This window comes from Notolabrus celidotus, chromosome 14 (assembly GCF_009762535.1).
Source record: "Notolabrus celidotus isolate fNotCel1 chromosome 14, fNotCel1.pri, whole genome shotgun sequence".
NCBI lineage: Eukaryota > Metazoa > Chordata > Actinopteri > Labriformes > Labridae > Notolabrus > Notolabrus celidotus.
The window spans coordinates 13,662,873-13,690,735 of record NC_048285.1 but is presented as its reverse complement, the minus strand read 5'-3'; the positions used below and the strand labels follow the sequence as shown (position 1 = coordinate 13,690,735).

General features: G+C 39.7%; 1 protein-coding gene and 1 long non-coding RNA gene across 4 annotated transcripts in view; one reads left to right on the top strand and one right to left on the bottom strand.

Moving 5' to 3' along the window:
• The first annotated feature begins 3,442 nt into the window (after positions 1–3,442).
• Positions 3,443–27,863, top strand: part of hip1 (huntingtin interacting protein 1) — a 53,337-nt gene continuing 28,916 nt past the window's right edge. Inside the window, exon 1 of one of the 3 annotated variants that reach the window (XM_034700813.1) lies at positions 3,443–3,892. In XM_034700813.1, the coding sequence (XP_034556704.1) occupies positions 3,776–3,892 (117 nt within the window). In that variant the 5' untranslated portion in view covers positions 3,443–3,775. Of the gene's footprint in view, positions 3,893–14,200; positions 14,701–24,846; positions 24,956–27,863 lie in introns of those variants that run through there. The other 2 variants (XM_034700814.1, XM_034700815.1) reach the window with 2 other exon arrangements.
• On the bottom strand, positions 13,370–14,791 carry LOC117825144. Its single transcript, XR_004633788.1, has 2 exons — positions 14,087–14,791; positions 13,370–13,704 (listed from the first exon to the last, which is right to left on the bottom strand). It is a non-coding gene; the product is annotated as an uncharacterized LOC117825144 (long non-coding RNA).

Sequence of the window (27,863 nt, the reverse complement as noted above, 5' to 3'; positions counted from 1 at the left end):
AAAGGTTTGGTAGATCACATTTAGGAATATCTTTTATGGAGAGTAGGAGCTTCAAGAAGTACCTTGGCATGAGTGTTGATGATGTACTGTGCAAGATTGCTATACTTGGATGCTGTCTCTGATTTATTTATTTCCCCCACACACACACACACACACATACACACACACACAAACACACTTTTTTTCCTTTCTTTTTCCTTTCTTTTTTCTTGTTTTTTTTTGTGAGTTTGGTTAGGTTGTGTGTATTTTTATGTTTCAATGCTGCCACTATAGGGAAGTGTAAAACTGACACTGTCCACTAGAGATATGATCTCTTTTAAATGTGCATAAGCTTCCCTTTTGAAAATTTCTGATTGTTTGCTTTATTATGTGTCTATATTGAAAAAGTTCTATAAAAACATATATAAATCAAAATGGAATGAAAGTATAATTCACTCAAGTAGACTACTGTAGGCTTATTTTAACACATTGAGCACATTGTCTTTTTTTTCATATTTACACACCATCACCCAAATTCAATTCAGCAATGTTGTAATCTAAATCCAAAGTAACTACAACTTTGCATCATTGGTAGTTTCTAGTTCCTCTCAAGATAAACATTGTCCACAATTCTGTACTGTATTGCTATGGTTTAAATATTTGTTCCACCAAAGTATGAAATTCCCATTAAAACTTCATCACTCTTAGATTCACTTCATGAATAATATAACTGTTTTAGGCCCAAAGAGGTTAATGCAATGTTTTCTACAGGCAAACGCAGAGCAATATTAATGAAAAAAATAAATACAGAATTGAGTTTAAGTCTTTTTTTAAATTTCCTGCTTCATTGATCATATAATGCCATCCAATTTACCTTGCAATGAGGGAGTCCAACCACAAGCTTGAGATCCACTCCTGTAAACTAGCTTAACAGTGCATATTATGTATGTAAGTAGGACCTTAGTCCACAGTGTGCAGCAACAAGCATTCAAATCAGTATTACAATGTAATAATGTGATAGGCCTACGTTATAATAGAGTGATTTTTAAGAATGGCACTTTGACTTTTTAATAACATAAGTTGAAATAATACTGGCATACTTTACTGAAGTTGAATTAAAAAACAGTCATTTTAATGATGGCAGTGCGGTTCCTATTACTTTAACATGAAGATCTGAATGCCTCTTTCGACCTCTGTTTGTTGATTTTGATTATACACTGCACCGAAAAAGGCAATGGTAAAAAAAACTTGCAGCTTTTTTTCCTGATTGTCTATGATTATATCTTTAATTTGTGTGTGTGTGTGTGTGTGTGTGTGTGTGTGTGTGTGTTGATGAATGTTAAAAAATAAAACTGGAATTGCCCTTTGTCTCATTTTAGTTATTACATTTGACCTGTAGTTCCCATGTTTGACCAGCAGATGGGAACCTTGAGCCATACAGAGCACAAAGACATCTGAGGAAAGGTTGAGTCTGCTTCAGTTTTGATATATTATAATAGGAATGATCACCGACAGGAAATTAACCTGTTCCTCCAAACATTACAAGAGTAAGGTCAGCTCACTGGATCAAAACTGATCTTGATGGACTGTGGTAGCAGCTGCAGTAAAAAATATTTTGTAAAAAATATTATATGAAGAAAACAAAGAAACAGCACAAGAAGTTCTCCTTTGAGGACATACTGTTCTGTATCACTAATCAGACTGGGCTGATAGTGTTTAGTGTCACACCTTATGAAAATTGTTGAGTGTGTAGGTGGTGCTGGCACTGATCAGGACACATTCTTATATAACAGCAGATATTGTGGCATCAAACAGACTACTGTATCATTAGTGACAGGGAACTTTTGGCTTATTGACAGAAGGTGACATTTCTAAGAGCAAGTCATTAAAATTCAATCAAACTTCAATATGGTTTGGTGGCCATATATAGCAGCCCAGATTGTGTCACTATACTTTATGGTCCCTGTGTTGATCTAAATCAACATGTTTAAATATATTCAAAGAAAGACTAAATAAACCTGTGATATTGTCAGCCAGACTGCTTTTGTGAAGTTGATATATTAGAATAAAAATAATATACCTAGGCAATGCAATCTTGAATTAATCTTGAATATATACTGTTGGCCATTAACCAATGACTGACTCACAAAAACGTTATGTTATTATGTAAAACTTAATGGATCATCAGCTATGTAATGTTACATTATTGGTACTCCATACATTTATTGATATGCTACATATGCATCGATCTATTTAATCTACTTATTGATGTGTTTGTGTTTTTATGTTTTGTTTTGTTTTTGCATCTGACAGGGAGTTTTAACCAAAAATGAAACATCCATTTAGCCATTATTTAATGAATGCCATCGGATTAACTGAAATCTGAACTGATGGCATATCGACAAGCAAACCCTTCCAACCGAGCTTAAATGGAAATACAATCTTTGTAATGTGAAACAGGGGTTTGCCAAGTCTAGTGGTTCAGTGTGTATATAAATTAACAAGTGCAAAAATGTCACTACACATTACTGATGTTGTGGGCGGGATAAACTGTTTCTCCAGCCTGTAGCTGACCGTGGTGGGAGGAGTCAGAGACAGTTGCCAGAGAAAATATCCAAATAGCGGCGACGCTTCGAGCATGCTGCACATGTTGAACGGTTTCTCAAACAGATGCTCAGAGCTATGGCTCAGATATGTTCCCTCGATGTCACTGGTTAGAAAAGTCGTTTGAATATGTCGTGTTGATGATCTTTGTAGCGTGCAGCTGATATGACTCTTAAAAATACAGCGAATGACTTCTGTAAATTTACTGCAATAAGTTGCACATATCACTTCTGGGTTTTGTGGCCATTTTCATTTAGAGGTGTTTATTTTTATTTTTATTTTTATTTTTACCCACTTTATTTGAGATTCATTTTGCAGTATCCTGTAATGTTAAATAGTAGACATATAAAATAAAATGAAAATGTAATCTGGGGTTCATGTTCACGTTAGGTTCAGGTTACTTTATTTGTACCCGTAGTTAGACTTGTTTTGCAGCCAGTGAGATGTTAGGTCAATACAGAGATAGAAGACAGATGTCAGACAGAATAAACTACTTAATGTGCAAAACATACAAAAATATCTTAAAACTAATCTAAGAATAAAATGGTTAAATGAATAGACATGATAAAATGATAAAAGTGCTAAAAAATTGCATTTAAACGCATATCAGAAAACAGTCAACCAATAAAAAGTAATTACAACTATAAAATCACGCGAATAAATAAGAAAATCTGGGCTCAAGTCTTAAAATTGGAGACTGTGTGTGGGTTGAAGTCATAGGTTGAAGTTCATCAAGCATTCAAAGTTATATGTGACAACCATAGACTGTATAAAACAACATATTTTTCTTCATGGAAACATTTTTGTTGATTTTCAAATAGTTTCTATTAAGGTTTTGTCAATGCATTTTAACAAACGTCTGCACTTACACGCACTATGATTTTCACTTAGAAAGCGAGGTAATTAACAGGTGCTTTATTTTGAAGGGGTGAAACCGGAAGTACTGCTCTAACTGCGGCTCGCTTTACAGTGGTGCCGATCAGACTGCTGCTGCTGTCATTGACTGGGGTGGTGGACAGAAAAGGCCAAATGATTCAGTGAACAGGGCGACGAGTCCAGCACAGCATGGACTGCTGCCCGCCATAGTTAGAGCAGCTTGTAGTTTTTTTTTTATTTTTCCACACACAAACCTGTTTCGCCGTCAAAAGTATTTTTTATTTCTGTCTTCCGCCGCTGAAGAAAACGGACAACAATGGATCGAGTGAAAAGCTCCATGCAGCAAGTCCCCAACGCTATCCCCAAAGTGATCCGACGGACCGGAGGGGCCAACAGCCTGGAGCTGGAGAAGGAAAACTTTGAGAGAGGGCAGGTATGAAGCACAGTTATGTTATTACGTTATTTCTCTGAAAGCGTGGGCTGAAGGTCCTACAGCTGAGAGCAGCTTTGTAATGTGGGATGATAGTAACAGTCATGTCAGGATGTTTGCTGACAGCTAAATTAATCTGTGCGGTGAGAGATGTTGTATGAAGTGAGCTCTAGGTCCAAACAAGAAGACACAGAGTTGCAACATATTTTGTCTTTTTATTTTATATTTCAACATATTCAATATTTTCATACAGTTTTGCCATTTCATTGTTTTTTCGATCATGTCTGTGTGTCATTCTGTGATACCAACTTTATAACAAAAGAGCTGTGGAGAGAGAAATATAGGTCAATGGTGTTTGAGTTGAGATAGCTTTGCAGTTTAGTCTATCTGCAGGATAAAACCAAACAGGAGGGAGACAAGTTTGGGCTTGATGGAGCTGTGTCATGTATGTCAGTCTATCACTGTCTACTGTAGGCCTACAGTCAAGGCAGGATCAGTGATTATGATGATGATGATGATGATGATGATGGTGATGATGATGCTGGTGGGGATGATGAGATCCAAAGTGAGACCTGTCTATTTTAAGGCAGAATAGAGAATGACTTCATGTTTTTCTTTGTTATTTTTAGTTTTCATGGCCTAAGATGAATAATGAATGCTGTGTAGCTTCATGTGACTTTGCATGAAACGTTCCTCCACTGAGCATATGTATGTTGGCTGCTGTTGTGCTGTGGAGCCTGCTGTTTCCTGCCTGGTGGTCTCCCCTCTCCTCTCCTCTCCTCTCCTCTCCCAGACCATGCAGGCACAAGGGGAGGGGAGCAAGGGGGGAGAAAGTAGGTCAGATGAATCCAGGCAGCCAAACTGCCATGGCTCTGCTGCAACGTGCTTCCTCCCATTGACAGTGCACTCATTACAGCCTAAATGTGCACAGCAGGTATTTGGCGGTTGTGTGTCTGGAATGGATGGTGGCCGTACAGTTCGCTCATCCCCCCCTCAGCCCCCTATGCCTCCCCCATCCGGGACAGCATCAGCATGGATTAGCAGGGAGAGACGCATGCGTGGCTTTTTATGTATTGTGAGCCAAGCCTGGTCAGTGGGTCACTGTCAGGCTCCTGGGATCATCACACCCAGCTGGAAGTGTGTCAAGGCAAAATGCATTTCAACACAACCCATGAACACTGTTTATCTCCACGCCTTGTTGTTGCATGGACTTCTGATAACATGTATCATGGTAAGGAAAAGGGCTGTGGTTAGTTTTTCTGCTCTTAATTACCTGGGATCATTCACACAAAGTTAAGAGCTTTGCAGCAGTGAAAGTATTCATGCAAGATAAAACAAGCCCAAGTTTGATTTGCTATTATTGTTTCAACACGAATGGACCGCAGCATGACACCTTCAGCTGTTTGTTTCTTGAAACAGTTTTTGCCCCTCTCTGAATCTGTTTTGTGACACAATTGACTCATGAGGATTTGTTTTTGTTTGTGTTTTTTTTCCTCATCCCCCTATGGTTGACTTTTGACTGCGGATGTAGAACCGTGGCAGGCAGTGTGAGAATCAATGAATCTGCTGTCGACTGTACAGGGGATCAGTGAGAGATAATCTCATCTGATCTGTTGTGCTCTAAAGCTGCCCAAAGCTGCTGGGTAGCTGGCTTTCACCTCCTGTCTGCCTGCCCGCCCGCCTGGCTGTCTTTGATTTTCACATTTCAAGCCAACTCTTTGAAGCCACAAAGTACACTTGGTGAAAGTTCAATGTTGATGGCCCATAATATACATAGTCTCTCCATATTATTGTGACAGGGACAAGCCAGTAGCAGGGTCTTCTAACTTGGCCCTGAAGCCATAGTTGTGTAAAACACTGTCTCTGAGAAGTGCTTGCCTTTCTCTCTGTGGAGTTGGGTAAACAACCAGGGTGTGTTCAAAATCCTCTCTGTCATAGTGTCCACACTGGGTTATAAAAAGAATGAAACAGGGCAGCGAGATAGTACACAGCACTTGCTTTTAATGACATGTTTAACCTCATAATAGCAGCTGACTCTTTAATTTAGAGTTTAGGGGGGGATTTAATCTGTGGTGTGCTTTCCTCAAACATCATTACATGTTTTGGATGTTTTTCAGTAACACTAAGAAAAACAGTATAAAACAAGTGAGAACTTTTTTAATTTCTTTATCTACAGCGCTCCAAAGATGTAAGACATGCCAACTCTCTCCTAGAGTGCCAAACAGTCTCTGAGCTGTCTGAGGCAAGAAGAGGTTTTTTCATTTGAAGCTGGAGTAGGTTGTAATCTCTGGACTGATATGAACCATAATTAGTGCCTGTGGGAAACTCCTTCTGGCACCACTTCCTCATATGGGGAATGTAAAGCGAGCCTGTGTGACACCACAAATGTATTACATAATTAAGGTCTTAAATTATAATTGGCTGCCAGCCTCCTTCTCCTCTGATTCTATACACAGAGGTCACTCCTGTTTGTATCAGGATTCGTGTGTGTTAGGCTCTTTGTGTGTGCATCCTAAGCCCTCTGTTTTATCAATATTATGGTCCGATTAAGCTTGAATTTAAATAGGCTGGATACTTTAAGCTTTACTCTAGCAGCTGTCAATGTCTTACCCTTTTATAAGTTACTTTTAAGTCTCTGATTCACCTGTAAATCTATAATAACAACTTGCTGTTTTTTACTGTCCACCTTTCATCTTATCAATTCAATCGTTTATCTTTTTTAGCTTTTCAGTTCAGTTATTTCAACTTTTTTTATCAATAAGTTCTCACCAACTATTCCAAACATTATCATTACTTTGATTCAACTATCTCTAAAGTTCATTCATAACTTTTCCTTGACTATAAATGGTTTATTCATATCTTTTAGTTAAACTTGAACAGTGTATTTTTTTTACTTGTAGCTTACTAAGTGTAGTTAGATTTTTTAGCTAGCTGTTTCACCCAGGGGTGCATCTCGCTTGGCTGGAAGTGAAGCTTCCAGCAGAGTGTCTGCCTCCTGGTCGCTGGCTGCAGTATAGGTCAAAAACTCTGTCTCCCCCATTAATTTGAATGGGGCTGCAGTCACACTTTAAAAAATAAATACACGTCTTACGAATGTTTCTCACATCCGTATGCCGTGGTGATATTTAGTTAGTATTTGACTGTTTTGTGTTCAAGGCCTCATTTTTCTGAAAAGTTTCTTTTTCGTTAGTTATTAGAGTTTAAAAAACGGGGTTTTACTTCCGGGTTTGCTTTGATTCACAGCCACCGTAGAGAGAAATTTCAAAGGACACACAGCGTCTTGTGACACTACGCTGTAGGGCGGAGCTCATTACCATGCTGAAACAGAAATTACCATGGCAACCACAGAAATTCTGTGGCTTCGCAGGCTCTGGCTACACAATGGCTGCGCCCAGGAGCGTGATTTTTTGGCTTCAGAATCATACAACAGGAAGAGGCGGAGCAATGCTGTCCATTTTTATTTAGTCTATGATTTCAACCCTCATTCATTATTTCAAGCTAACTATTACAGCCCAAAGTCCATTAGGCTTCTTTAAGCTAACAATTTGAACTGTTGATTTTTTATTTTTAGCTTGTTTTAGTTTAAACTTACATTGTATTAAATGTGCCTATCTCTGCCGTCCAACTAATAACCTGTTAATTTATCATTTTTAGCTAACAGTTTGAGCTTACTTTTTGTTAAGTACGTTTATCTCTTCCAGATAATTTCTATACTATTATTAAGTCCTACTTGCTCTTAGTCATAGACTGTAGAAATAATGGACGTAGTATCTGTGACGTCACCCATCTGTTCCTGTGCGCTGTTTTGAAGCCAATCGACATAGGCAGCCATATTGGAAATGCGGAACTCAACCAGGCAGAGTGTGACGTAAAGAGGCAGAGTGTGAGCCTCCTAGCCAACAGCTATGTGTTCCCATCCGGGAGTCAAGTCAGTCATGTCCTTATTTGAGTAAAAACTCGTAATCTTAATACCTTCTGAACCGTCACGTTAGAAATAAATTCACCCCCGGACAGTGTGTGCCGATAGAGAGATTAGCTACGAAGAACCTAGCCGTTTTTTGAACCAGGCTGTAAACATGTTTATTAATGCTGTAAAGATCGTCTTTTTCCCATTCATGTCTATGTGGTTTCTGGTGTTTCTGCAGCCAGCCTCAAGCAGATTCTCGATGAATTGCAGTTTATAACACTTCCGCATGGGCTTTATATTTTGAGACCAGAGGTTGCCGCTTGGTTGTTCCTCAGTTGTTCAACTGTTAAAAAAATATTTTTCTTTTCAATCCTACTACTATTCTTTCATAAAATCATTGTGGCTGCTTGGGGAGCCATTGGCCTTGCGGTCTAAGCGCACGCCCCATGTACAGAGGCTATAGACCTCATCGCAGAGGTTGCAGGCTCGATTCCAGCCTCGACCAGTTACTGCATGTCGTCCCCCACTCTCAACTCACAGATTTTCCTGTCTCTCTTTGGCTGTCCTGTCCGTTAAAGGCCAAAATGCCCCAAAATATAACTTGAAAAGAAAAAAATATTTTGGCCGCTCATACGCTTACCAAATACCTCCAGGCCCCTGAACAAGTTTCACCTGGTTACATATACCCCGGGTTGAGAATCATTGGTGCAGTGTGTATTGGCCTGCACCCCTCATTCCCATATTTTGCACCCTATTTTGGGGCTGTTTAGTTATCTGGCAGCTGTGGTATTTAAGGAGCAGGAGCAGGTCTGAGGCCCCTTGTGCACAAGCAGGGCCCAGCAGGGCCGATTTAGACAAGAATTTTTTAATCACCCTGTCTCTGCCTCTTGTTCTCCCATGTCTTTGTCTTTCTTGGGACTTGTTGTTTTTACCTCCATCGCTCATTGTGTTGAGGTTTCCTTTGCCTCTCTTACATCCTGCGACTAAAAATGTAGGGGAGTTATGCAGGGACATCCGCATACATACAGTCCACTCACAGACATGCATGAAAAGCCATGAAAAGTTGGACCATTAAAAGCACTGAGGCAGCAGAAACAGCAGGCAATGGGTTGTGGCCTCATTGCACTGACTGGCTGCAGAATAATAGAGCTGGACATGAGTGACAGGTCAGTAAGTGGAACAAAGTGTGCAGATGACTCCCTGGCGACATCCACAATAGCTTTGATTTACAGATTGTTTTGGACTTCTCGTCTGTGTTGTACGGCACAGTAGAGCAGAAAGAGAGAGAGACAGACAGCGTGTTGGTTTTTGTTTCACTTGCAGCAAAGGTCAAAAGGTCAAAAGTCCGACTGAAACTAACATTACTGATGTAAGTGTGTGGTATGCAAATTAGCCTGCTTCAACATTAGCTGCCTCAGTTTAAATCATCATATGCATACAATAAAGTCCTCATGTGACAGAAAACAGTACACTGACTATTGGAGGTGCAGTGGTGGAAGTAGACTCAACATTATTGATAATTACTTCCTAAATCAGTCATAGATAAAAGTAACAGTGACAGTTTTGAAATTGATCTTAAATTCCATAGGCTGTGTTACATGAAACTCAAAATTTCAGAAATCTTAAAGAAAACTTCACCTACAGTTTTTAAAACTGGCTTAATCATTGCACATTAGATGTTTGCAGAGCGACTCCATTGATCTATCATCTGGTAATGATTCAACTTGAAGTTATTAAATGATATGCATTATTGTCAGCCCAGTGTACTGACAATACCAAACTACATGGCTGTTAAGCATAAAAAGCATTTTTAGAGTTAGTACCACAAAGACCCAGGATTGAAATGCTGCATTGATATTAATATATAAATATTTCAATGATAAGTGATTTCCTATCAGCAATAAAGTCAAAACATTGATTGATGTTGTCATCTCAAAGAAATGCTGACTAATGTATCAGCTTACTGATCCAGTTAATATAAAGTAATGGTTTTGCATTGACCCTCTATATTTTGTATGGGTCCTGAGGTCAAATCAAATCAATTGGATTGCGTCTGACTTTGTGTATATTGAGATTAATCTACAATATCATATTGCTCTCCAAATAATCTATATAGTTTTGTTTCATTATGAAAATGTTCATTTTACACTCTACAAAGATCACCAGCAGAGCCTGCTTAATTTTTAAGCATACATATTTTCTGCAAGCCTGCTTTGATGCACCAAACTGCTTTAAGTCATATTTATGTTGCAGTTTGCAGAAAATAAACTAGACTACAAGCTTTTGAGTAAATGTTTGATCTGCAGTGAATTTCAATTTTGCAATAGTAGACGTAATTAGCCTTATACACCACATATCACAACCAAGTAACAGTCTCAGGTGTTGATAAATGATGCCAATGCAGAGGTGCAAAAGTTCCTCTGAGTATCTGCTGGGGGTTTACCCCAAAAGCCAAGAAACCCCAGTAGAGCCCATATTAAATGTCCAGTTGTCCAGCAGAAGTAAACATGTTTAGTGTGTTTCTCTAGTGGAAGAATCTATGAGGGGGTGGAGTTTTCTGTAACTCATCAGTTTTTATGATATTAAGGCTAGGAGTTCTGCAAAAGTGGCTGATTTGACTGACTGGTGGGTGTTTTGTAAGTGGTGGCTAGGCTATGGTCTCAGCTCCACCTCTTGTTGGTTTCTAGCTTTTCCAAGAGTTGGTGGAAGTCAATGTCCAAAATGGCGACCACTATCTTTAGGTTTCGTAATGCCATCTAGGAAACCAATGGGTAATGTCATTGATACTACGTCCTTGTTTCACACTGTCTATGATAACCTTTGGGTTTGTCCTGAGTGATGTCTCCGCTAGAAGACTTGAACCTCTGAGTTAAAGATATCTGTTTTCTCTAGTCAGGCCACATTTTGTAATTGTAATTAGTACTTTAAAGTAGAACTGCCCTTTTAGCAGTCATCTTTTTTCTTGATACCATTCTATAATTTTAACTGGAGTGAAAGGCTTCAATAGATAATTGAATGTAATGTGTTATTACAGTGTTATTTCATTTTGAGAAGCTATTGTGATAGAGATGTTTAGGTGGTGATGATACTTGGTGGATACTGACAACACAATAAACTGCATGCTTTCATTAAATGATGAACCAGCATTCCTTTTCTTGTTTGTTTGGAGGAAACAACAGGTGTATAAATATATCATATATTTTGGTTACCATTGTTATAGGTATTATTAAAAGTTGGTAACACAAGAAAATGAAAAAAAGGCATTTTTTTCTGTTGTACACCAACAAACAACTGTGAATCTGATTGAGATGTGAAGTGTGTTTGGGTGGCTGAGTGAGAAGCCAGGCGGGGACAGAGTGGGACTGCTGTATGTGAGAAATGCTGTGTGAGGCCGCCCTCCCATCATTGGGCCCACGCCGTACCAGGAAGTGAAAAGACTGGGTCGGGAAAAGAGTCGTCATTGTCTAGAGACAGACTGTTTATGTTGTACAGCCTGGAGGTATAATGTGCCGCCCCGATGGTGTAATGAGAAGCATATTGATTCTTGTGGCTGGCCTGGTCTCAGTTAGTCAGCTGATGTGTTGTGATTGTATAGAAGATGTTTTTTAAACAGTGTCCTGGATTTAACAGTAGATCTTACTGGTTTAAAGTGTTCTTTATTTTCCTTTTTAATGAAAAAAAATGAATAATAACAATAAATATGCTGGATATTTCTGATTAGTGAATGAGTGTTATGTAAAATATAATCCTGAAAGGGTGAGATTAGGCCCTTTCACTCTTGTCTCATCCTGTTGTGATTCTATATCTCATAACCACTTTCTCACTAAAAATTATCATATTTATTCCCCAGCTGCCAACTAAGTATTCTTACCAGCCCACTTAAATAACATTGGACTTAACATTTCCGTCCATGTTAAAGTATTTGCATTGGCCTGCTATACTGATAAATCAAATTAACTTAACATTTTAATTCAGCGTAAAGTCAAAACATTAATCTTAACAGATAACTTAACAGATAATTATGCCAATTATTAGTAGGGAGACCGGGGACAGTTTTAACATTTCACTCCTTGGATTTAAGATTAAGCCATGCATTTTCTGTTTGTGTTGCACAGGCATTTTCTAGGCCATTTATTAGCAGACATTTGAAGATAGTTTGTATAGCAGTTTGAACACACTGGGTTAAAAGAGCTCAAAGTTATAGATAGAAATGTCAAAAATGTTACAACTGTCCCCGGTCTCCCCTACCATTGCATTTATGGCTATGACTGTGTGCTAACCTCACTAAAATCAAGGATCTCATTGAACATATCAGACAACGAGGGAGCACGTGTTTGTGCGCGCTGCTTTATTCCCACATCCAAGTAATGATCTTTATAACGCGGATCAAGTACAGTCACGATGAAGCGCAGAGGATCCGAATAATTCTCAGTGAAACGTGTGCTGACAGACTCTAAGAGTGTACTTTTCATTGTTTTCACTCCGTGGTCTGTCTCAACCTCTTTGCTTAGAAGACGCTTGAATGCTGCAATTAAAGGAATAACGGATGCAGACATGTTGGCCCTTATCCAGACAAGCGTGCACTGGCCGTGGTTTTTGCTTGCGTCATTCTGTTTCGGTGGACGAATTTTCGGTGCATCCCTACAGATGACAGAAAATAACAGCAGCACCTGTCAGTCCTCTTTCCCGTAACCTTTCCATTGTCATTTTCTCTTCCCACAATTAGTCCCATAACACAGCCAAAGCTGATGCTGTGTTTTGTGGTTTGTGGCTTCTTTGTGTCTGTTTTCTTCAATTTGGTCAACGTCTCTTTCACTCAACTGTGTTTTAACGTCTCTCACTGTTTTCTGCACAGTTTACCCATTTCTCATCTTCTTTTCTCTGCTGGTGACTGGTCAACCATTAAACACCAATCGAAAGTTTTGTGCTCTACAGAGGGTATTGTTAAAAATATCCTCCATGTTTTTTACAGATGCTATGGTAAACTAACATTTTGCCACATTGTCAACAGGTAAAGGTGAACTCATAAACGAGATAAACATGCAGGGCTCTATTATGGGGATTGATTAAATATGAACTCTGTGATCAGTTTGTTCCATGCATTGCTCTTGCTATTCAGAATTTATTACCGTTGTTAGGGGGGTTGACCAATCAGAATCAAGTATTAACGCAGCAGAGTGATTAGTAAGCAAGCTGGGCAATCAATAGTCTAACATCAAGAGTTCAGTTTTGCTGAAGTGGTAGTTTTAGTTTACTGGACTGCATAAGATTAAAAAGAGCCTCTAATATTGTTCCTCTTTAGTTGTAAATGGAGTTAACAGATAATTTGACACTTCGTGAATTAATTCTTGAGCTTTGGTGTTGAAAGCATTATGCAGTTTACAGGTGTACTGAGTAAAGTACCTACTTAAATGTCCTGGGCTGACTTCATCATAGGCTGTAATTCATTACATGCAGGAGAAGGACCTTGTCATGTGAGTTACTTACAAGGAAATAGGTCACATACATAAAAAATTGCCTTTGAATTTAAATGAAATTTAAAAACAATGAGGGAAATTATAGGGGAACAACCGTGGCTAATGTATTCATTTATTTGTTACAACTATGACACGACTTCAATTAATAGGTGTAGAACAGCACAGATGTTTGCTTATACAGTCGTCTGTCATAGTTTTGAACTTGCATGGTAAAGTTTGAGAATATGAAGAATATTACATGAATATGGGAATATAGATACCTTAATTCAGCTCCATCAAACACATCTGTATTTCCTCTAAGGCAGGGGTGATGTGTTGGTGGACGGTCTCACAGAAACCAGATGGGGGCATCAGTTACCTAAAAGTGCATCATGGTGGAGGCTGAGCTGCTCCTTTCAAGGTTTCATCTGTTTTCCAATGCACAGACACACCTGACAAAGAAATTAAAGGTTCATCTAAAACATCTAAAATAAGCCTCATCTTGAAAAAACAAAACAAAAAAACAACTGTGTGTTTACTAAAACATCAGATATTCAAGATTCAAGAGCTGTATCTGTCACATATAGTTTGGCAGTGAAGTGTAATGACTGTAGCACAAGGATAACAACACATAAGCATACAATCGAAAAGACATTAAATGATTGAGACGTGAAAGTGTAATGTCAAAGTGTAACTAGACAATTGTGTTATTTTGACATGGCTGTAGTGTGTATGCTGTTTTGAGCATTGAGCAGTATTCAGGGAAAGTAAAAGGGTCATTTAAAAAAAAGAAGAGAGAGGGGGAAATGTATCTGTTCTTTATTTTGCACTTACCCCCTCCATCTGTCCATTACCGCCCTTCCCCAAGGACCCCCGGTGGTCCCTGGACCCTAGTTTGGGAACCACCGGGTTTGAGCCATCCCACTCTGCAGGCTCCATGCTACTATTGTCTAACACGAGAGCGGGCTATTTGCAAAATAAAGGCAGCCAACTGACTTGGTTGTAGTGGCTATGTAGGGCTGATACGTTCAGGCTGAACAGGGTGATATTCTAAATGAAAAATGAGCAGGTAATATCAGCGCGGGCTCTGTCTGTTTCCCCCCGGACAGCTGCAGCTTGTCGGCGGGCAGATGCTGGAAGTCCTCGCCGATAAGACAGCACGTAAAGCGCGCAGAGAAGAAGAGAAAGGACGCGAAAGGAGGGAAGGATTGAGGAGCATTTTTATACCAAATCGGGACACATGTTGAGCTAAGGGTCCGCTCCACCCCACCCCCTTCTTCTTCTTCTTCTTTTTCTTCCACTTCTTCTCCTCCCAAATGCGTTTGTTGCCTCAAACGCCTTCCCGTTACTAATTACTCCGCGTTAGGATAAAGCCAGCGGACGTCCTCTCCGGCTCCGAGGATCCTTACGCACCGTTCCCTGGGATCAACATGGATCTCAGTAAAATTGTAAGTGCCAAAGAACCGATTTGCTTCTATCATTTTTGTTAAAACAGACCGAAACTTTAAATGTTTTAGAGGTGGGGGTGGCGTCCAAGACGTCCTGTTGCACGCACACATGTACTGGCTGCTTTCAAGAATCCATGCAAGTTATGCTCTGTACAAGCATGGGCTTGTTTTCTGCCGGTGTAGCAGCAAATGTGTGGCTTGGGAAGTTTGTGTTTTTGTTGTGGAATTGAAGGCATGAAGGTTTGAGAGGCTAGCTGGTTTACAAACTTGGGCAGAGGGTCCTTGAAGGAAGTCCTTAGGGTCCAAGCTCTGAGGAAGCACAAGTCCACTTGGAAATAATCAGGCGGCCAGGTTTCTCTTGACTTATACTGTGAAACATGGCTTATAAAACGAAAGCATCCTCTTTTCAGAGCAGTGCAGTGACACATGTGGGTTGTTCAGCTTTCACAGTGTCTATTTTGGGGTCAGACACATTGAAAATGATTGAGACGTTCTGTAGCTTTTAGCTTTTAACACTGCTCAGTCTCCAGCTGCAGGTTAGAGGATAAAAGTTGAGCCTAGCACAGCCTAAATGTGCTGTGAATATCAATTACAGATGGCGTTGATGTCAGACAAACCTAAAGACAAAGCTAACAGTGTGTCTTTCAGCGTGTTACAAATGTCAAAGGACTGAATTTTAAGGACGATAGAGATGGTAAATCATCAGTACTTAAAATAATAAACAGATACGACTTGATACTTATGAAATCTCAACATTCTTTCCTCTGTTTATTTTCCTGTCTATGTGTGTTCTGGGAATGATGTGATAGTGTCCACAGTGCACTAGAGCAGGTGCACTTCAGCAAGCTACAAAACTGGCCTTTCACTGCCAACATGGTTGGGTGGCTGTACTTTTTGCCCTTGCATAGGTGTGGGGGAGGGTGGGTGATAAAAGAAGACAAAGTCCTCTTTCAAATGATCCAAATTCGAGTTTGTATTGAAGGAAGTGTATTGAGAAACACTGAAAAAGACATGTTAGACAGACACTGATGATACCAAATGTATGAAGAGGCAGGAAATCCAAACAGGAAAAATCTCTCTCCAAAATCTCTGAAATAAATCTCAGCTGCCCACATGAAGTCAGCCAGAGCAAGCAGTGCAGACATGGCGTAGGTGTTGTGATGGAAAATCTCCTCCAGTGGATCCACATTCAGTTACACTTCACAGTTTATTGGAGAAAAACCTCTTTATGTTGTTTGGAAACTTTGGTATTTTGGTTCCACCAGAACCCCTCAAGGCTGTTCTCCGTCCACTCCTTCTCTCTGCTGATGCTTTGTTTTGGCTGTTTGGCATGTGTTGAGGCACAGCGGTATGAAAACTAAGTCCAGAGAGATGGAGGACTCTATATTCCCACACTCCACAGAAGTTGGCAATGCACAGTAAGAGCCATGATTCAACTTTCTAGGAACACAAGTTCCTGAAAAAAAATCATGTGTTCTGTACACAGAGTTAAGATTACATTTCAGGGCCTGCAGTAAGTGCTCTTTACCTGTTAGACTTTCTCATGCAGGTGATGTTTTGAAGAATACTACACTCTTTTCAAATGTCAGCAGTATGAAATATCTTTAAATAGATAAAATAAAAGTCTTCTAGCTTGTCATTCAGTGATTGACCCTTTGTATGACACTGATGGTTACATTGTTGCAGGTTGGATATGATTTTGTAAACATTACAAACTTGCGTATCTACCTTTTAATCAAAAGAAGAGTATTGTTGACATAAAGAGAACTACAGAGAGACTGATCAATGGTATTTTTAACTAGTGGACATCAGTGTTGCCTCCTGTCGCTCCATGGATGGTATATGGTGTATAAGGTGATGGTATATGAGAAGGCTGTGCAATAGGAGTTAATTATTTTAATCAATTTTAACATGTTTGTTCACTTATAAGACCTATTTGGCTATTTACTGACTCTGTCAACAAACATAAACAGACATATTTTAAAACTGCCTCGGGACAGTATTTGCCTAAATATCCTCACTCAGGATCCTCTTTTTGAAATTACGACATTTATCTCTCATCCTAAATGGCAGCAGAACAAGTCTAAAATAGTAACTGGCCAGGGTTTAATATGCATTGTATTATGATGTATAGAATTATACAGTTTAATATTGCTTCTCTCAGAACTATCAGTCATGTTCCGAAAACTCTGGCATAACCCATGTATTTTACTTTTCCATTAATCAATTAAAAGTCGATTTACACTACGTTACTGGATAAAATGATATCCAATGGAATAATAAAAAATGTAATTATGGATGCCCTGTTTCTCATTTGTTGTCATTAAATTGTTATATTTGATCAAATACAACAAAAACTTATTTATCGGCAATCAGCCAACCTGCTCTCTAATTATCGGCAGCTGCTGTTGAAAAACTGATATTGGTTGACCACTACAGAGAACTACATATTCAGTAGAGCTGAAAATAATCAGACAAATGCCAAGTCATTTGTTGATAAATTTGAAGCGGTTTTAGTTAATTGATTATTTTGGTGGTTTTAAAAGACAATATTCTTCAGTACATCAAAGCTTCAGCTTGTTAAATCAGTATTTGCCAATATTATAAGTATTAAATGGTTCAAAGATTAAGATGTGTAACTAGAGGCTGTTTAAATAACCCCTCCTGGAGAAATCTGATGAGCATTTATTGACTTTTTTCAGATCAAATAGGTCTTTGATGGACAAAATAATTGGCTGTTGCTGTGCAATGCCATGAACTGTGCCCACACAAAACATAGATATCGATATCAAACTTTATTCTCTCTCTCCATAACTTCAGTGAAGTCTTTTAACGATGTACATTAAAAGATTCCTTGAACAAACAGCTGTCAGGAAACACACTGAGGGGCTTACTAACACTTGAACTGTCTGTTTGCTGCAGGAGTTTTTACTGTTGTGCAGGCCTTTAATGGCTGTCACATCACTACATAAGACATCATCATCATTATTATCATCATCCTTCTTTGGCAAATCACACCCACCCTCACTGACATACAAAAACTGTCATATTCACGCATGTCCAGCTTTGGGGTGTAATGAGTTAGTGGGCTGATGCTCCTCGCTGAAGCTGCACAGATGTTCTTTTTATAACAAGTGGTCGTGACATCACCGGTCCTGCAGGAAACAGCGCTTTAGAGCAGAGGCTCCTTCACACGCGGCTGCAGAAAGCTATGTTATTAGCCCAGGCTCATAAACCTGCCACGCCAGTGTAGGACTTGAGACTTTAATTATGCCTGAGCTTGGCCTTCAGCGTGTGCATGTGTGTGTTTAACCAACTGCTGCCCTCAGGAACAGCAGCCGCGTGTTCTGAGGTCACACTCCCCCAATATCCTTAAGCTCTATGTTTTGATGCCTTATAATGGGCTCTTAAGAGACGGCAGCATCCCACCGGGCTTATCTACACCAAAAAACACCCTGTTGTTAATGGGATAGAAGATGCTCGGAGCATTTCTGGGGAAAACAAGCTCACAGTTAACGACTGGAGATGTTCTGATACTATTTTTCCTACCCAATACTGAGTCCAATATCGAGACTTGAGCATTAGCCAACACAGAAAAAATACTGATTGCTTCCTTTAACCAATAATACACTCTTTGCAAGCACTTTAATAATAATAATAATAATAATAATAATTGTATTTGTAGAGCACTTTTCAAAAACCAAGTTACAAAGTGCTTTACAGGGCAGCCAAATAAAACAGGCCGATCATAAGAACACACAAGTCAAGATAAAGAAATAAAACACATTTATTTAACAATATATTTCTTAAGACAGTTAAAATATAATAAAGCCAAATGAAATTCAGATAAAATCAGAGAAGGCTCTGCGAAAAAAGTATGTTTTAAGAAGGGATTTTAAAGAGCTCACTGACTCAGCAGACCTGATCTCCTCGGGCAGATTGTTCCAGAGTGTCGGCCCCCTCACTGCGAACACCCTGTCCCCTTTCGTTTTCATTTTTGTGTTAGGAATGCACAGTAAACCTCTGCCCGAGGATCTCGGTGCATGCGTCGGCTCGTAGGGTATTAAAAGTTCGGCTATATATCTCGGAGTAAGTCCACGTAGAGCTTTAAAAGTAATCAGTAAAATCTTAAAATCAATTCTAAAACATACAGGGAGCCAGTGCAAGGAAGCTAAAACCGGAGAGATGTGGTCGAAGTTTACTATTATTTGATATCATTATAATGATAATTAACCTGATACTTGTTTAGTTTTGGGTGGGCAAAATAGGGATTCAGTTCAAAATGATGTCCTAAGACCTAGCTCTGCATGCCATAAAGCCTGAAAATCAATAACGTAGGGGCTTATTGATTCTGCTTTTGAGTCTTGGGGGTGCCATGATGTCGAGTCATGTCATTAAAATCAAATTACTGAAGCACAAACATACATTGATCATCTGATGAAGATATTGAATAAAATTGAATTGCAGAACAAAAACTACACAAAGAAGAATGCTGATGATCAGTTGCAAAATAATGATGGCTAAACGTGAAAATGCAAGATGCAATTCACACTGCCAAATACCTTCTTTCAATGCAGAGGAACACAACCTCTGTGGCCAATCACATCAGCACTGTACATCAAGTTGAACCTATAAGCACTGCCTTCAGCTGTCTTAGGGTTGTAAAAGCTCAGTGAACTGATGATTCTTTTGCCGTTGCAGGACAGTCATCCTCCTCCTCCTCCTCCTCCTCCTCTCAAAGCAGTCATGGTTAACACACCCAAACTTTGTACCACTTCATGTTGATTAGAAATGATAATCCAATGATGAACTTGTGTTGAAATTGTCAGGATTAGAGCTAGTTGGCTAACTAAACGAGGTGACTCAAGATTACATTATGATGTGTTCAAGGTTGGGTCAGTAAAATGAGTCTTAGATAAAGGTGAATAAAAGGTCATCAATGAAAGCCTCTGCCAAAACATATCGTCTGGTCTATCTGTCATATAGTAAAGTATCAATAGTGAAATAAATTATCTTGATTATGATGTGATACTGGTTCAGTACGAGCCCTTTTTACATCAAGATTCTAGCACAGTGCTGTCACAAAGGTCTGTCCTCACCCCTCTCCTGTACTTTAACTATAAACCCAACAACCGCATGATACTGGAGTCTCAGTGTGCAAATGTCTTCATGGCATCATAGGGTTGAAGACCCAGACAGGCACAAAACAGCCGCCTCCTGACATTTAGATTAACAGCAAAACATAACAGAAGCATGTCAGTCGTGTCTTTAACAGGCAATGTTAAAGAGGCTATAGAGTTGGGTTCCCCGTCATGTATGTTCAGAGTGATAATTTCACTGTCTGTGAACTCTGTTGACAATGGATTAACATGCAGACTGACTCAGTTCCCTCCAGTGACGCCTGTGAGGCATGACTTCTAGTTTTTACTCTCACAGTTGTGCTTTCCCTGCATTCATTTCAGTACACCGGGAAAATAGCCTCTCTAAAAAAGCCCATCTTTTCCACCACCTTCCCTTTCTCAGTGCCAGCCGGGCTCCCTTTCAAGAGGTGTGGAGTGACTGTTGTATGAGAGCGGATGTTCGTGTCAGATGCAACGCACTAAAACAGGCCTTAAACAAGTAACACAGAGGGCTCTGTTCACAGGAGTGACCTTTTGGATTTGGGTGGAGTTACTTTTGGAAAAATGTTTGGGCTCAGAACACTTTCCATCTATTATCTGATATTTCAATGCATTTTTTTTAAAGTGCCATTGCATAGTGAGGGAGGATGTGTGTTTGTTTGTGTGAACTATACCATGTGGTGCGGTTAGCTTTCAGTTTCAAGTGTTTATTTTGGGACGAGTATGTTGAGCTGCTAGGGGAGTTATATTATTTTCAAGGAAACAGGCATTTATTTTTAGTTGATCAACCTTCCCTTGCGACTACTGTCTACTTAACAAGACATACTTTCATGAAAGGCTGATGTTGTTTTATAAACTGTAGCTGTTTTTTTTAACCGTTGAAATCAGACGTAAGTTGTTGGTTTTGTCTCATTGACATATTTGTGTCTATGTATCTTTCTGATTAAAACAAAAAAAATACCTGGATCAGAAAGAAATTACAGCAGCGATAGCCTAATTTTCCTTACAACTGTATAACTGCTCGCTATTAATAATGAACCCACAGGGAATTTTATTCCAACTCTTCACTTCATTTCTCTTTCACTTTTGTAGAGCGTTTTTGCTCCTTATGGGAATATTTTTTTCCACTTTGGTTTACCTTACAACTGCATTTTTAGTGAAAACGATACATACCCACTGTACCTGGCCTACTGAGAACCATACAGCAGACTGACAAAGTTACTATCCAGCTGGTACACAAAGTTTAGCAATGAGCAGCAAAATATGTCACTTCCTCAGAATGTGGTGGAGACCCAAAGCAGTGCAAAAAGGAGAGTGTAAATTGGATTCAGATTATAAAACCAGTGTTATACATTCTTGTTCCATTTCTTGTTTCCTGCAAATTAGAGGAATTGTCATAGCATTTGGGAAAAGCCAAAATTCTGTGCTTTTATTTTGAAATGAATACTTTTTTCAGCTTTGTAAAGTATAGACAGACAAGAGTGATGTTAAGACCTGAGGACTTTCAGTTTAGCTTCATGGGAAAACAAAGGCTTGTTACAGCATGGCTCTTGTTTGTGAAAGTGGGGACAGGAAACAACACTAGACAGATAATGAGGTAGATTGTAGGGAGTGAAAAGGTTAGTGGAACTAAGTACTTATTAAGTACTGAATGATAATTAATATTAAAAAAATGTGGCATGACCATCACAAGATCATCTTCCTGGTTCCAAATTTTAATCAGCAGCACCAATCAGATCTCAGTTTCTCTCTTCTTTTATGACTCAGGGCTAGTTCTGTGAAAATAAGAAACAGGTTGTTAAATGGTATTTTCCCCTGAAAGTCACCTGGAAGAGTCTGGCATGAAATGTGAGAGGTTAGAAGGAATGAAATGTTTGGCCTGACTGACCGTCTCAGACGCTGTCTGGGTTGACTGAGCAAGGTTTTTAGTCAGAGGGGGGTTGGAGCTGGGCATTTTTCAGCAGGCAGGCAGGAAATAGGCAGTACAGGGTGTGCCAAGACGGGAAGCCTGACTGAGCGCCTCTATAGCCTCCACCACCACTTTATATGCCACCAATACCCCCACCCCCTGTGCGTCAGCCACAGCGACCGAGCCACCACCACTGCACCTCAGTCCAGCTGCGTTCACTGATAGCTGTGTATATGTGCAGTTTTGAATCCCCTTGTTTTGTCTCCATCAGCCTGGTGACTACCTGTTTTCCTCTGAGAATTGAAAGCTAAACTATTTATAGTGTATATTTGAATATCAGAGGACTAAAATATAAAAAAGGGAAGGCTCTTCTGCACATTTTTATCCAACGCAAGCCTTTACTTACTGTTAAAACTGACAGTCTTCATGCTCTAATCAGGGCAAGTACTTAAAATAGGGAAAGCCCAGAGTTTCTGATGACAGCATATGGAGCACAATGAAGCACATCTGAGGATTATTTTCTCAAAAAACTTACCCAGTGAATATTTTAGTTCAGAAGTGAATGAGTTATGGGATAAAAAATCAAGAATGCCCTTTAAGTTTCAAAACCTGCAGGTGAATCAAGGAGAGGAAATATTCCAAAAACACTTGGAAAACCTTCAACATTACTACCCAGACTTTGAAAAGTTGCTCCATTTCCTAAAATTAGCTCTGACAAAGCTCTTGGAACCGAAGTCTTGACTTTACGATTGAACACTTGAATCAGAAGTGAGTGTTCAGTTTGTCTTGAATATTAAGACAGGGAACCAATTAACTGATACATGTGAATCTTAAAGGGCTGCCAACTATTATGGGTTCTTCCAGCTCTGTGTCCTCCTCCTCCTCCTCGACCTAAACGACTGGGGTCGCTTCATTACGATGCTGTTGCTGAGATTAATAACTCTGCTCCTGCACTAAATCATCAGGGTGACACAAGGATTCCTCCTCCGCCTCTTCAGCCATGAGAATTGAAACCCGGGGAGAACAAGTGTTTCCGAATTTACTCTGCCTCCTTTCATTCGGCTCAAGTGAGGTTTTCCACAGTCATTTTCTCATGATTGAACAGTACTGGCTGTGGTTTTGTCCCATCATTAATGTTGACATAAATCTGGTCACAGCAGAGAAAAAAATAACCAAGAGAGCTGTCTTTTCTCTGCAGCCAGTGACCATAATGTGATGACATATCTCCAACATTAACATGGAAGTAGAAATTCCAAGGAAGGCTTGCATACGTCACATGTGACTGATTGTTCTGAGGTGTTTGTTAGAAGGGGTCTGGTGTTGGAACAAACGCATATGGGCGCTGGTTGGCCTTGTGGGCACCATCATCAGATTTGTGGATCACTCTGTGGTAGCCTCCAGATTTTTGTGTTTGACCTCTCTTCTATCTTCAGCACTGGTTCCTCTTTTATTTTCCACTGTAAACAAACCAATGCCAAATATACTGGACTTTTTTTTTGCTTTTCCAAGCAGCATCTAAGGCACATTTATTTGTAAGTGCTTCTGCTTTATTGATTGTTTTTGCTGTTTTAAGTTTTTGAGTTTGTTTGGATTCAAGAGGAAGAGACCTCTGTTGATAGTACAGCTCCATATAGTTAAATAGCAGTAGTTAAAAAAAGACGTTTAAAGAAAAGACGTTTTTTTTCATTGTTTCCATCTATACGGCCAGCATAAGCAGCAGAGCCCTCCCCGTCTCTCCTGTCACTCAGTGTGGTGTAAATATCTTTAGACTTCATCATCTTGTGGGAGTAATATTGATCACTAGAGCTGTGGATATACTGCCACATTACTCTCCAGATGACCCTTAATTTTCCTCTCTCCAGGACAGGAGTCACCTTTTTTTCCTGTCTTACTAGGACAGAAGTTCAAGTTCGGCTATGTTTCCGCTGTATTTGATAGCAACGGTTCGGTCCTAGACTTTCATCAGGCACATTGCTCGCAGAGATGGGCAGAACAACTTCAAAAGGACATTAAAGACTATTAAATATGTTTGCAAGTTGGACAGTGCTCAGGATTTTTGTATTTTTATGAGCTTCTCACTCCTCTCGTACGCACCTGTCCCTTGAAGTAAATGTGCAAAGTCCTTTCTTAACTTTCCTCTTATTCTCTAATAATCAACAATATTTTCCTGCAGCTTTTGTTGAGCAAACTTGACAGCCTGAGATTTTTTGACTGGGGTGGCACAGCTGGGACACTGACATAGGGAGGGGTGGCCAGGGCATGCAAAGATTATAAGCATTTATCCTCTCCATCTTTACTTTCTACTTAAAAAAACAGTAAAGTGATGTTAAGATATTACACTCTAGTGTATAATTTTAGTAAAATGGTATTTTAGGTAAATGTCTGATGAACTCAAAGTACATTTATTTAGGCTGAGTAATAAGACAAGATATGATGATCCTTAGTTAGTCCCACAACAGATAGATAGATAGATAGATAGATAGATAGATAGATAGATAGATAGATAGATAGATAGATAGATAGATAGATTGATAGATTGATAGATCTTTATTTTCCCTTAATAAGGACATTTGTTGTCACTCTCTGTACAAGAATAAATACATAAAACATACACAATAAACACCCACCCAGCCTCACAACAATGGTGAACATCAAACACACAGGACACATATAAACACACAAGACACATATAAACACACAGGACACATATATACACACCGGACACGTATAAACACACAGGACACATATAAAGACACAAGACACATATAAACACACAGGACACATTGCTGTGGCAGACGGGACAAAAGCTCTGGCCAAACCGGGCTCGTCTACAGTACGGAAATCTATATCTGTGACCAGATGGAAGCAGACTGAAAAATGAGTAGAGGGGGTGTTGGGGGTCCAGTGTTATGGTGCATGCTCTGCGTATGATGGCGTATGATGGCTCTGTTGTTGAGGTCAGACAGATTGGGTGTGTGGAGGCGGATGATTTTGGTGGCAGTGTTTGTGGTACGTGTGAGTTTGTTTTTGTTGGAGACAGTTAGCATGTTGTGGTAACAGGGGGAACAGTAGAGGAGAATGGGTTGAATGATGCATTTGTACAGTAACAGTAGAAGGTGGGGGGCGACAGAAAGTGCTTTGAGTTTGTGGGATGGCAGAGAGTCTTCGTTGGCATCGTTTGTGGATGTCGTTGGTGTGTTGATCAAAGTTAAGCTTATTGTCCAGGGTGAGTCCGAGATATTTAAAGTGATCCACTGTCTCAACTGCTTGATTGTTGATTTGGCTGGGGCTGTGGGCTGGGCTGTGAGTGCTGGAGGAGTTGATGACCAGTTCTTTGTTTTTTAAATGTTCAGCTTAAGGTGATGTCCGTGAACCATTTTGTAAAATAGGAGATGGAGTCCTGATACCTTAAAACAGAGTTATTGTTGTTAAGAAGAGCAAGTATGTCAGTGTCGTCAGAGTATTTGAAGTATGTTGTGGTTGTTGAGGGGCTTTTGCATTTTGCTAGCTGCAAAGGCAAAAATAGATTTGATGGATGAAAAAGCTAAGCACGGAAAATGTTAGATTACTCAATTTCTTGACAGAATAATCAATAGAATACTAGAGTACTAAAATAATTGATTATCGCAGCCCTAGTAGCTTCCATAATACATGTGTGGTTGCAGTGCAGCAAAGCTTTCTGTGTGGGCTTCTTTTCTGAAGCTGTAAAGAAGAAATACACCTTGTGAAACAAGTTGATTTTGTTGACGCTGATAACTCATGGAATTTGATCTTGTGTGCTCACCAAACCTTACCTCGCATTTTAGCCTGTTTTGCTAGCATTTCCAATAATTTTATGGAAACGAGTCGATTAATGAATGAACGCTGTTTCATTTAGCAGGCAGAAGATGCTTCCTCTCTCTGGGCTCTGTGCACTGACCCTTCAGTGGTCACAGCCAGGCTATGATCAGCATATCAATGCCCTTCTTTCTACAGAAGGCCTGATTAAGGGTTGCCAGGCCCAGGCCTGACTTAACATGCTTTCAACACTGTATCAATAACACTTTGTTCGTAAGCAAAGCTGAGGAGGGAAAAAAAGATGTTTCTGTAGATACCAAGATGCAAAAAGGAAGCTCTGTGTTGAGTTGGAGGATAATTGATTTAACACTTAACAAAACTGTGAGGTTATGTATTGAAAGTAAGGGAAAGATGAAAAGGTTTAGTAATTACAAGAGTAGTCATTGAGGTTGGCCCCCCGTGGACACCATGACATAGGTCTCTGTTGAAATTAACTGGTCTGAAGATGACTCCTCTGAGCTGCTCTGTGCTCCTAATCCTCAAAACCTCTTGCTTCTACCTGTGATTTAATCCTTCATTATTTCACTGTCAGCTGGTCTGCGTGGTCGCACTGCAAGGAGCTAATAGGGGATTGAAGCAAAGATGCCAGCGGCCAATGCCAGGAGTCCTAGGCAGCTGGCACTCTCATTCAAACCAACTCAAAATACAAAGTCTCACTGTGGGCTAATTGGGTCATCCTCATGTGGGAACCAGTGGCAGTGAGAGATTCTCAATCATCCCTTGATTTTGTATTTGAGTGACGGAGGGAAACGGGAAGGAAGCATGAGTTGGCTCACAGATATGTTATTTTAAACTGATGAGGCAGCTTTTTCTAAGATCTAAAGGTATCACACTCAAAAGCAGCTGACTGCATCAAACTCATTTCAGTTCAGGGGCCACATACAGCCCAAGTTGATCACAAGTGGGCCGGACCAGTAAAATCATAATTACCTATAAATAAGGAAAACTCCAAATGTTTCCCATTTGTTTTATCGCAAAAAAAGTACAACTACATTCTGAAAAATTTCACATTTAATGATCTATATTTTTACAAAAACAGCTGTTGTATTTTTCGCCATGATGAGTCTCATAGTGGGCCGAATATTTTGCTCTTTAAGCCCTGAAATCTGCTGCGAATACACCAAACACACAGGTTACCGATTCACCTGACACAGAGTGAAATGTTTACATCAAAAGAACAGATAGATTATAATAATGAACAAGGTAAAGTTGACTATTTTGGACCCCTCAGCTCCAGCATGAACATTTTGCTTGCTGGACAGGGTTATATGCAGGGGTGTAGTGCTAGTAGTTAGTGGATCATCTTATAGTGCTCTAAAAAGTCTTTATGAATCTCAAAAGGATTATGCAAACAGCAAGTCATCTATTTTCTCACTTTGAGAAAAAAAGTCCCGGAAAAAAAGTGCCGTTCAGGCGCGATCTATCAGTACTATAATTTTAGAGGACAAATTTAAAATAGCAGTTACTTTTATTGAAACATTTTAAGTTAATGTCTTCTCTGTAATTTTTTCACTTTGCAAAGTCGTTCCGCAGGCCGGATTGGAACCTCTGGTGGGCCGGTTTTGGCCCGCGGGCCGCATGTTTGACAACCCTGCATTAAACTGTCAACATGTTATCTTGACTATGACCAGTCAAGACCAGTGACCAGTTGTGTGTTTGTGTTTGTTTATTGATTTGCAAACAGGGTGGGACGTTTTTCACAAAACAAATGCTCCAATTTGAAGTATAGATGTTGTCGTACCTCTTTTCCCTCTCAGATACAGAGAACCCCCTAGATTTTATTTGGAGCCTTAACCATGCACCCCGCTTACCAGTTTGATTAAAAAAAAACATGATGGAAACCAGCTTAGACTAATGTTACACACTTCACCAGCATTATGATGTCCATACCTGATGTTACATTTAGGTGGTAGTGGAAGTAATCTGTTCAGATGAAACATACTGCAGGTATGATTCCAGTCTTATTTCAACTCTTTCTGCACAGCCTGAATAGGACAGTGTAGGCGCTGCTGTGATTGACCTTTACAGTACACACACACACACACACACACACACACACACACACACACACACACACACACACACACACACACACACACACACACACACACACACCGCACAGCCAGAGTCTTGGTTCAGGTTGTAGCTGCTGATGCAACAGGACAGGTGTCGCTGCAGTGATCATGTTTAATCAACGTTCCTGCATGCTTAATGACAGGAGAGGAATCACGGTCACTCATCATCTGCACAACACGCAGGAATATGAGCTGTGCACAGACAGGCAGATGATATAGAAG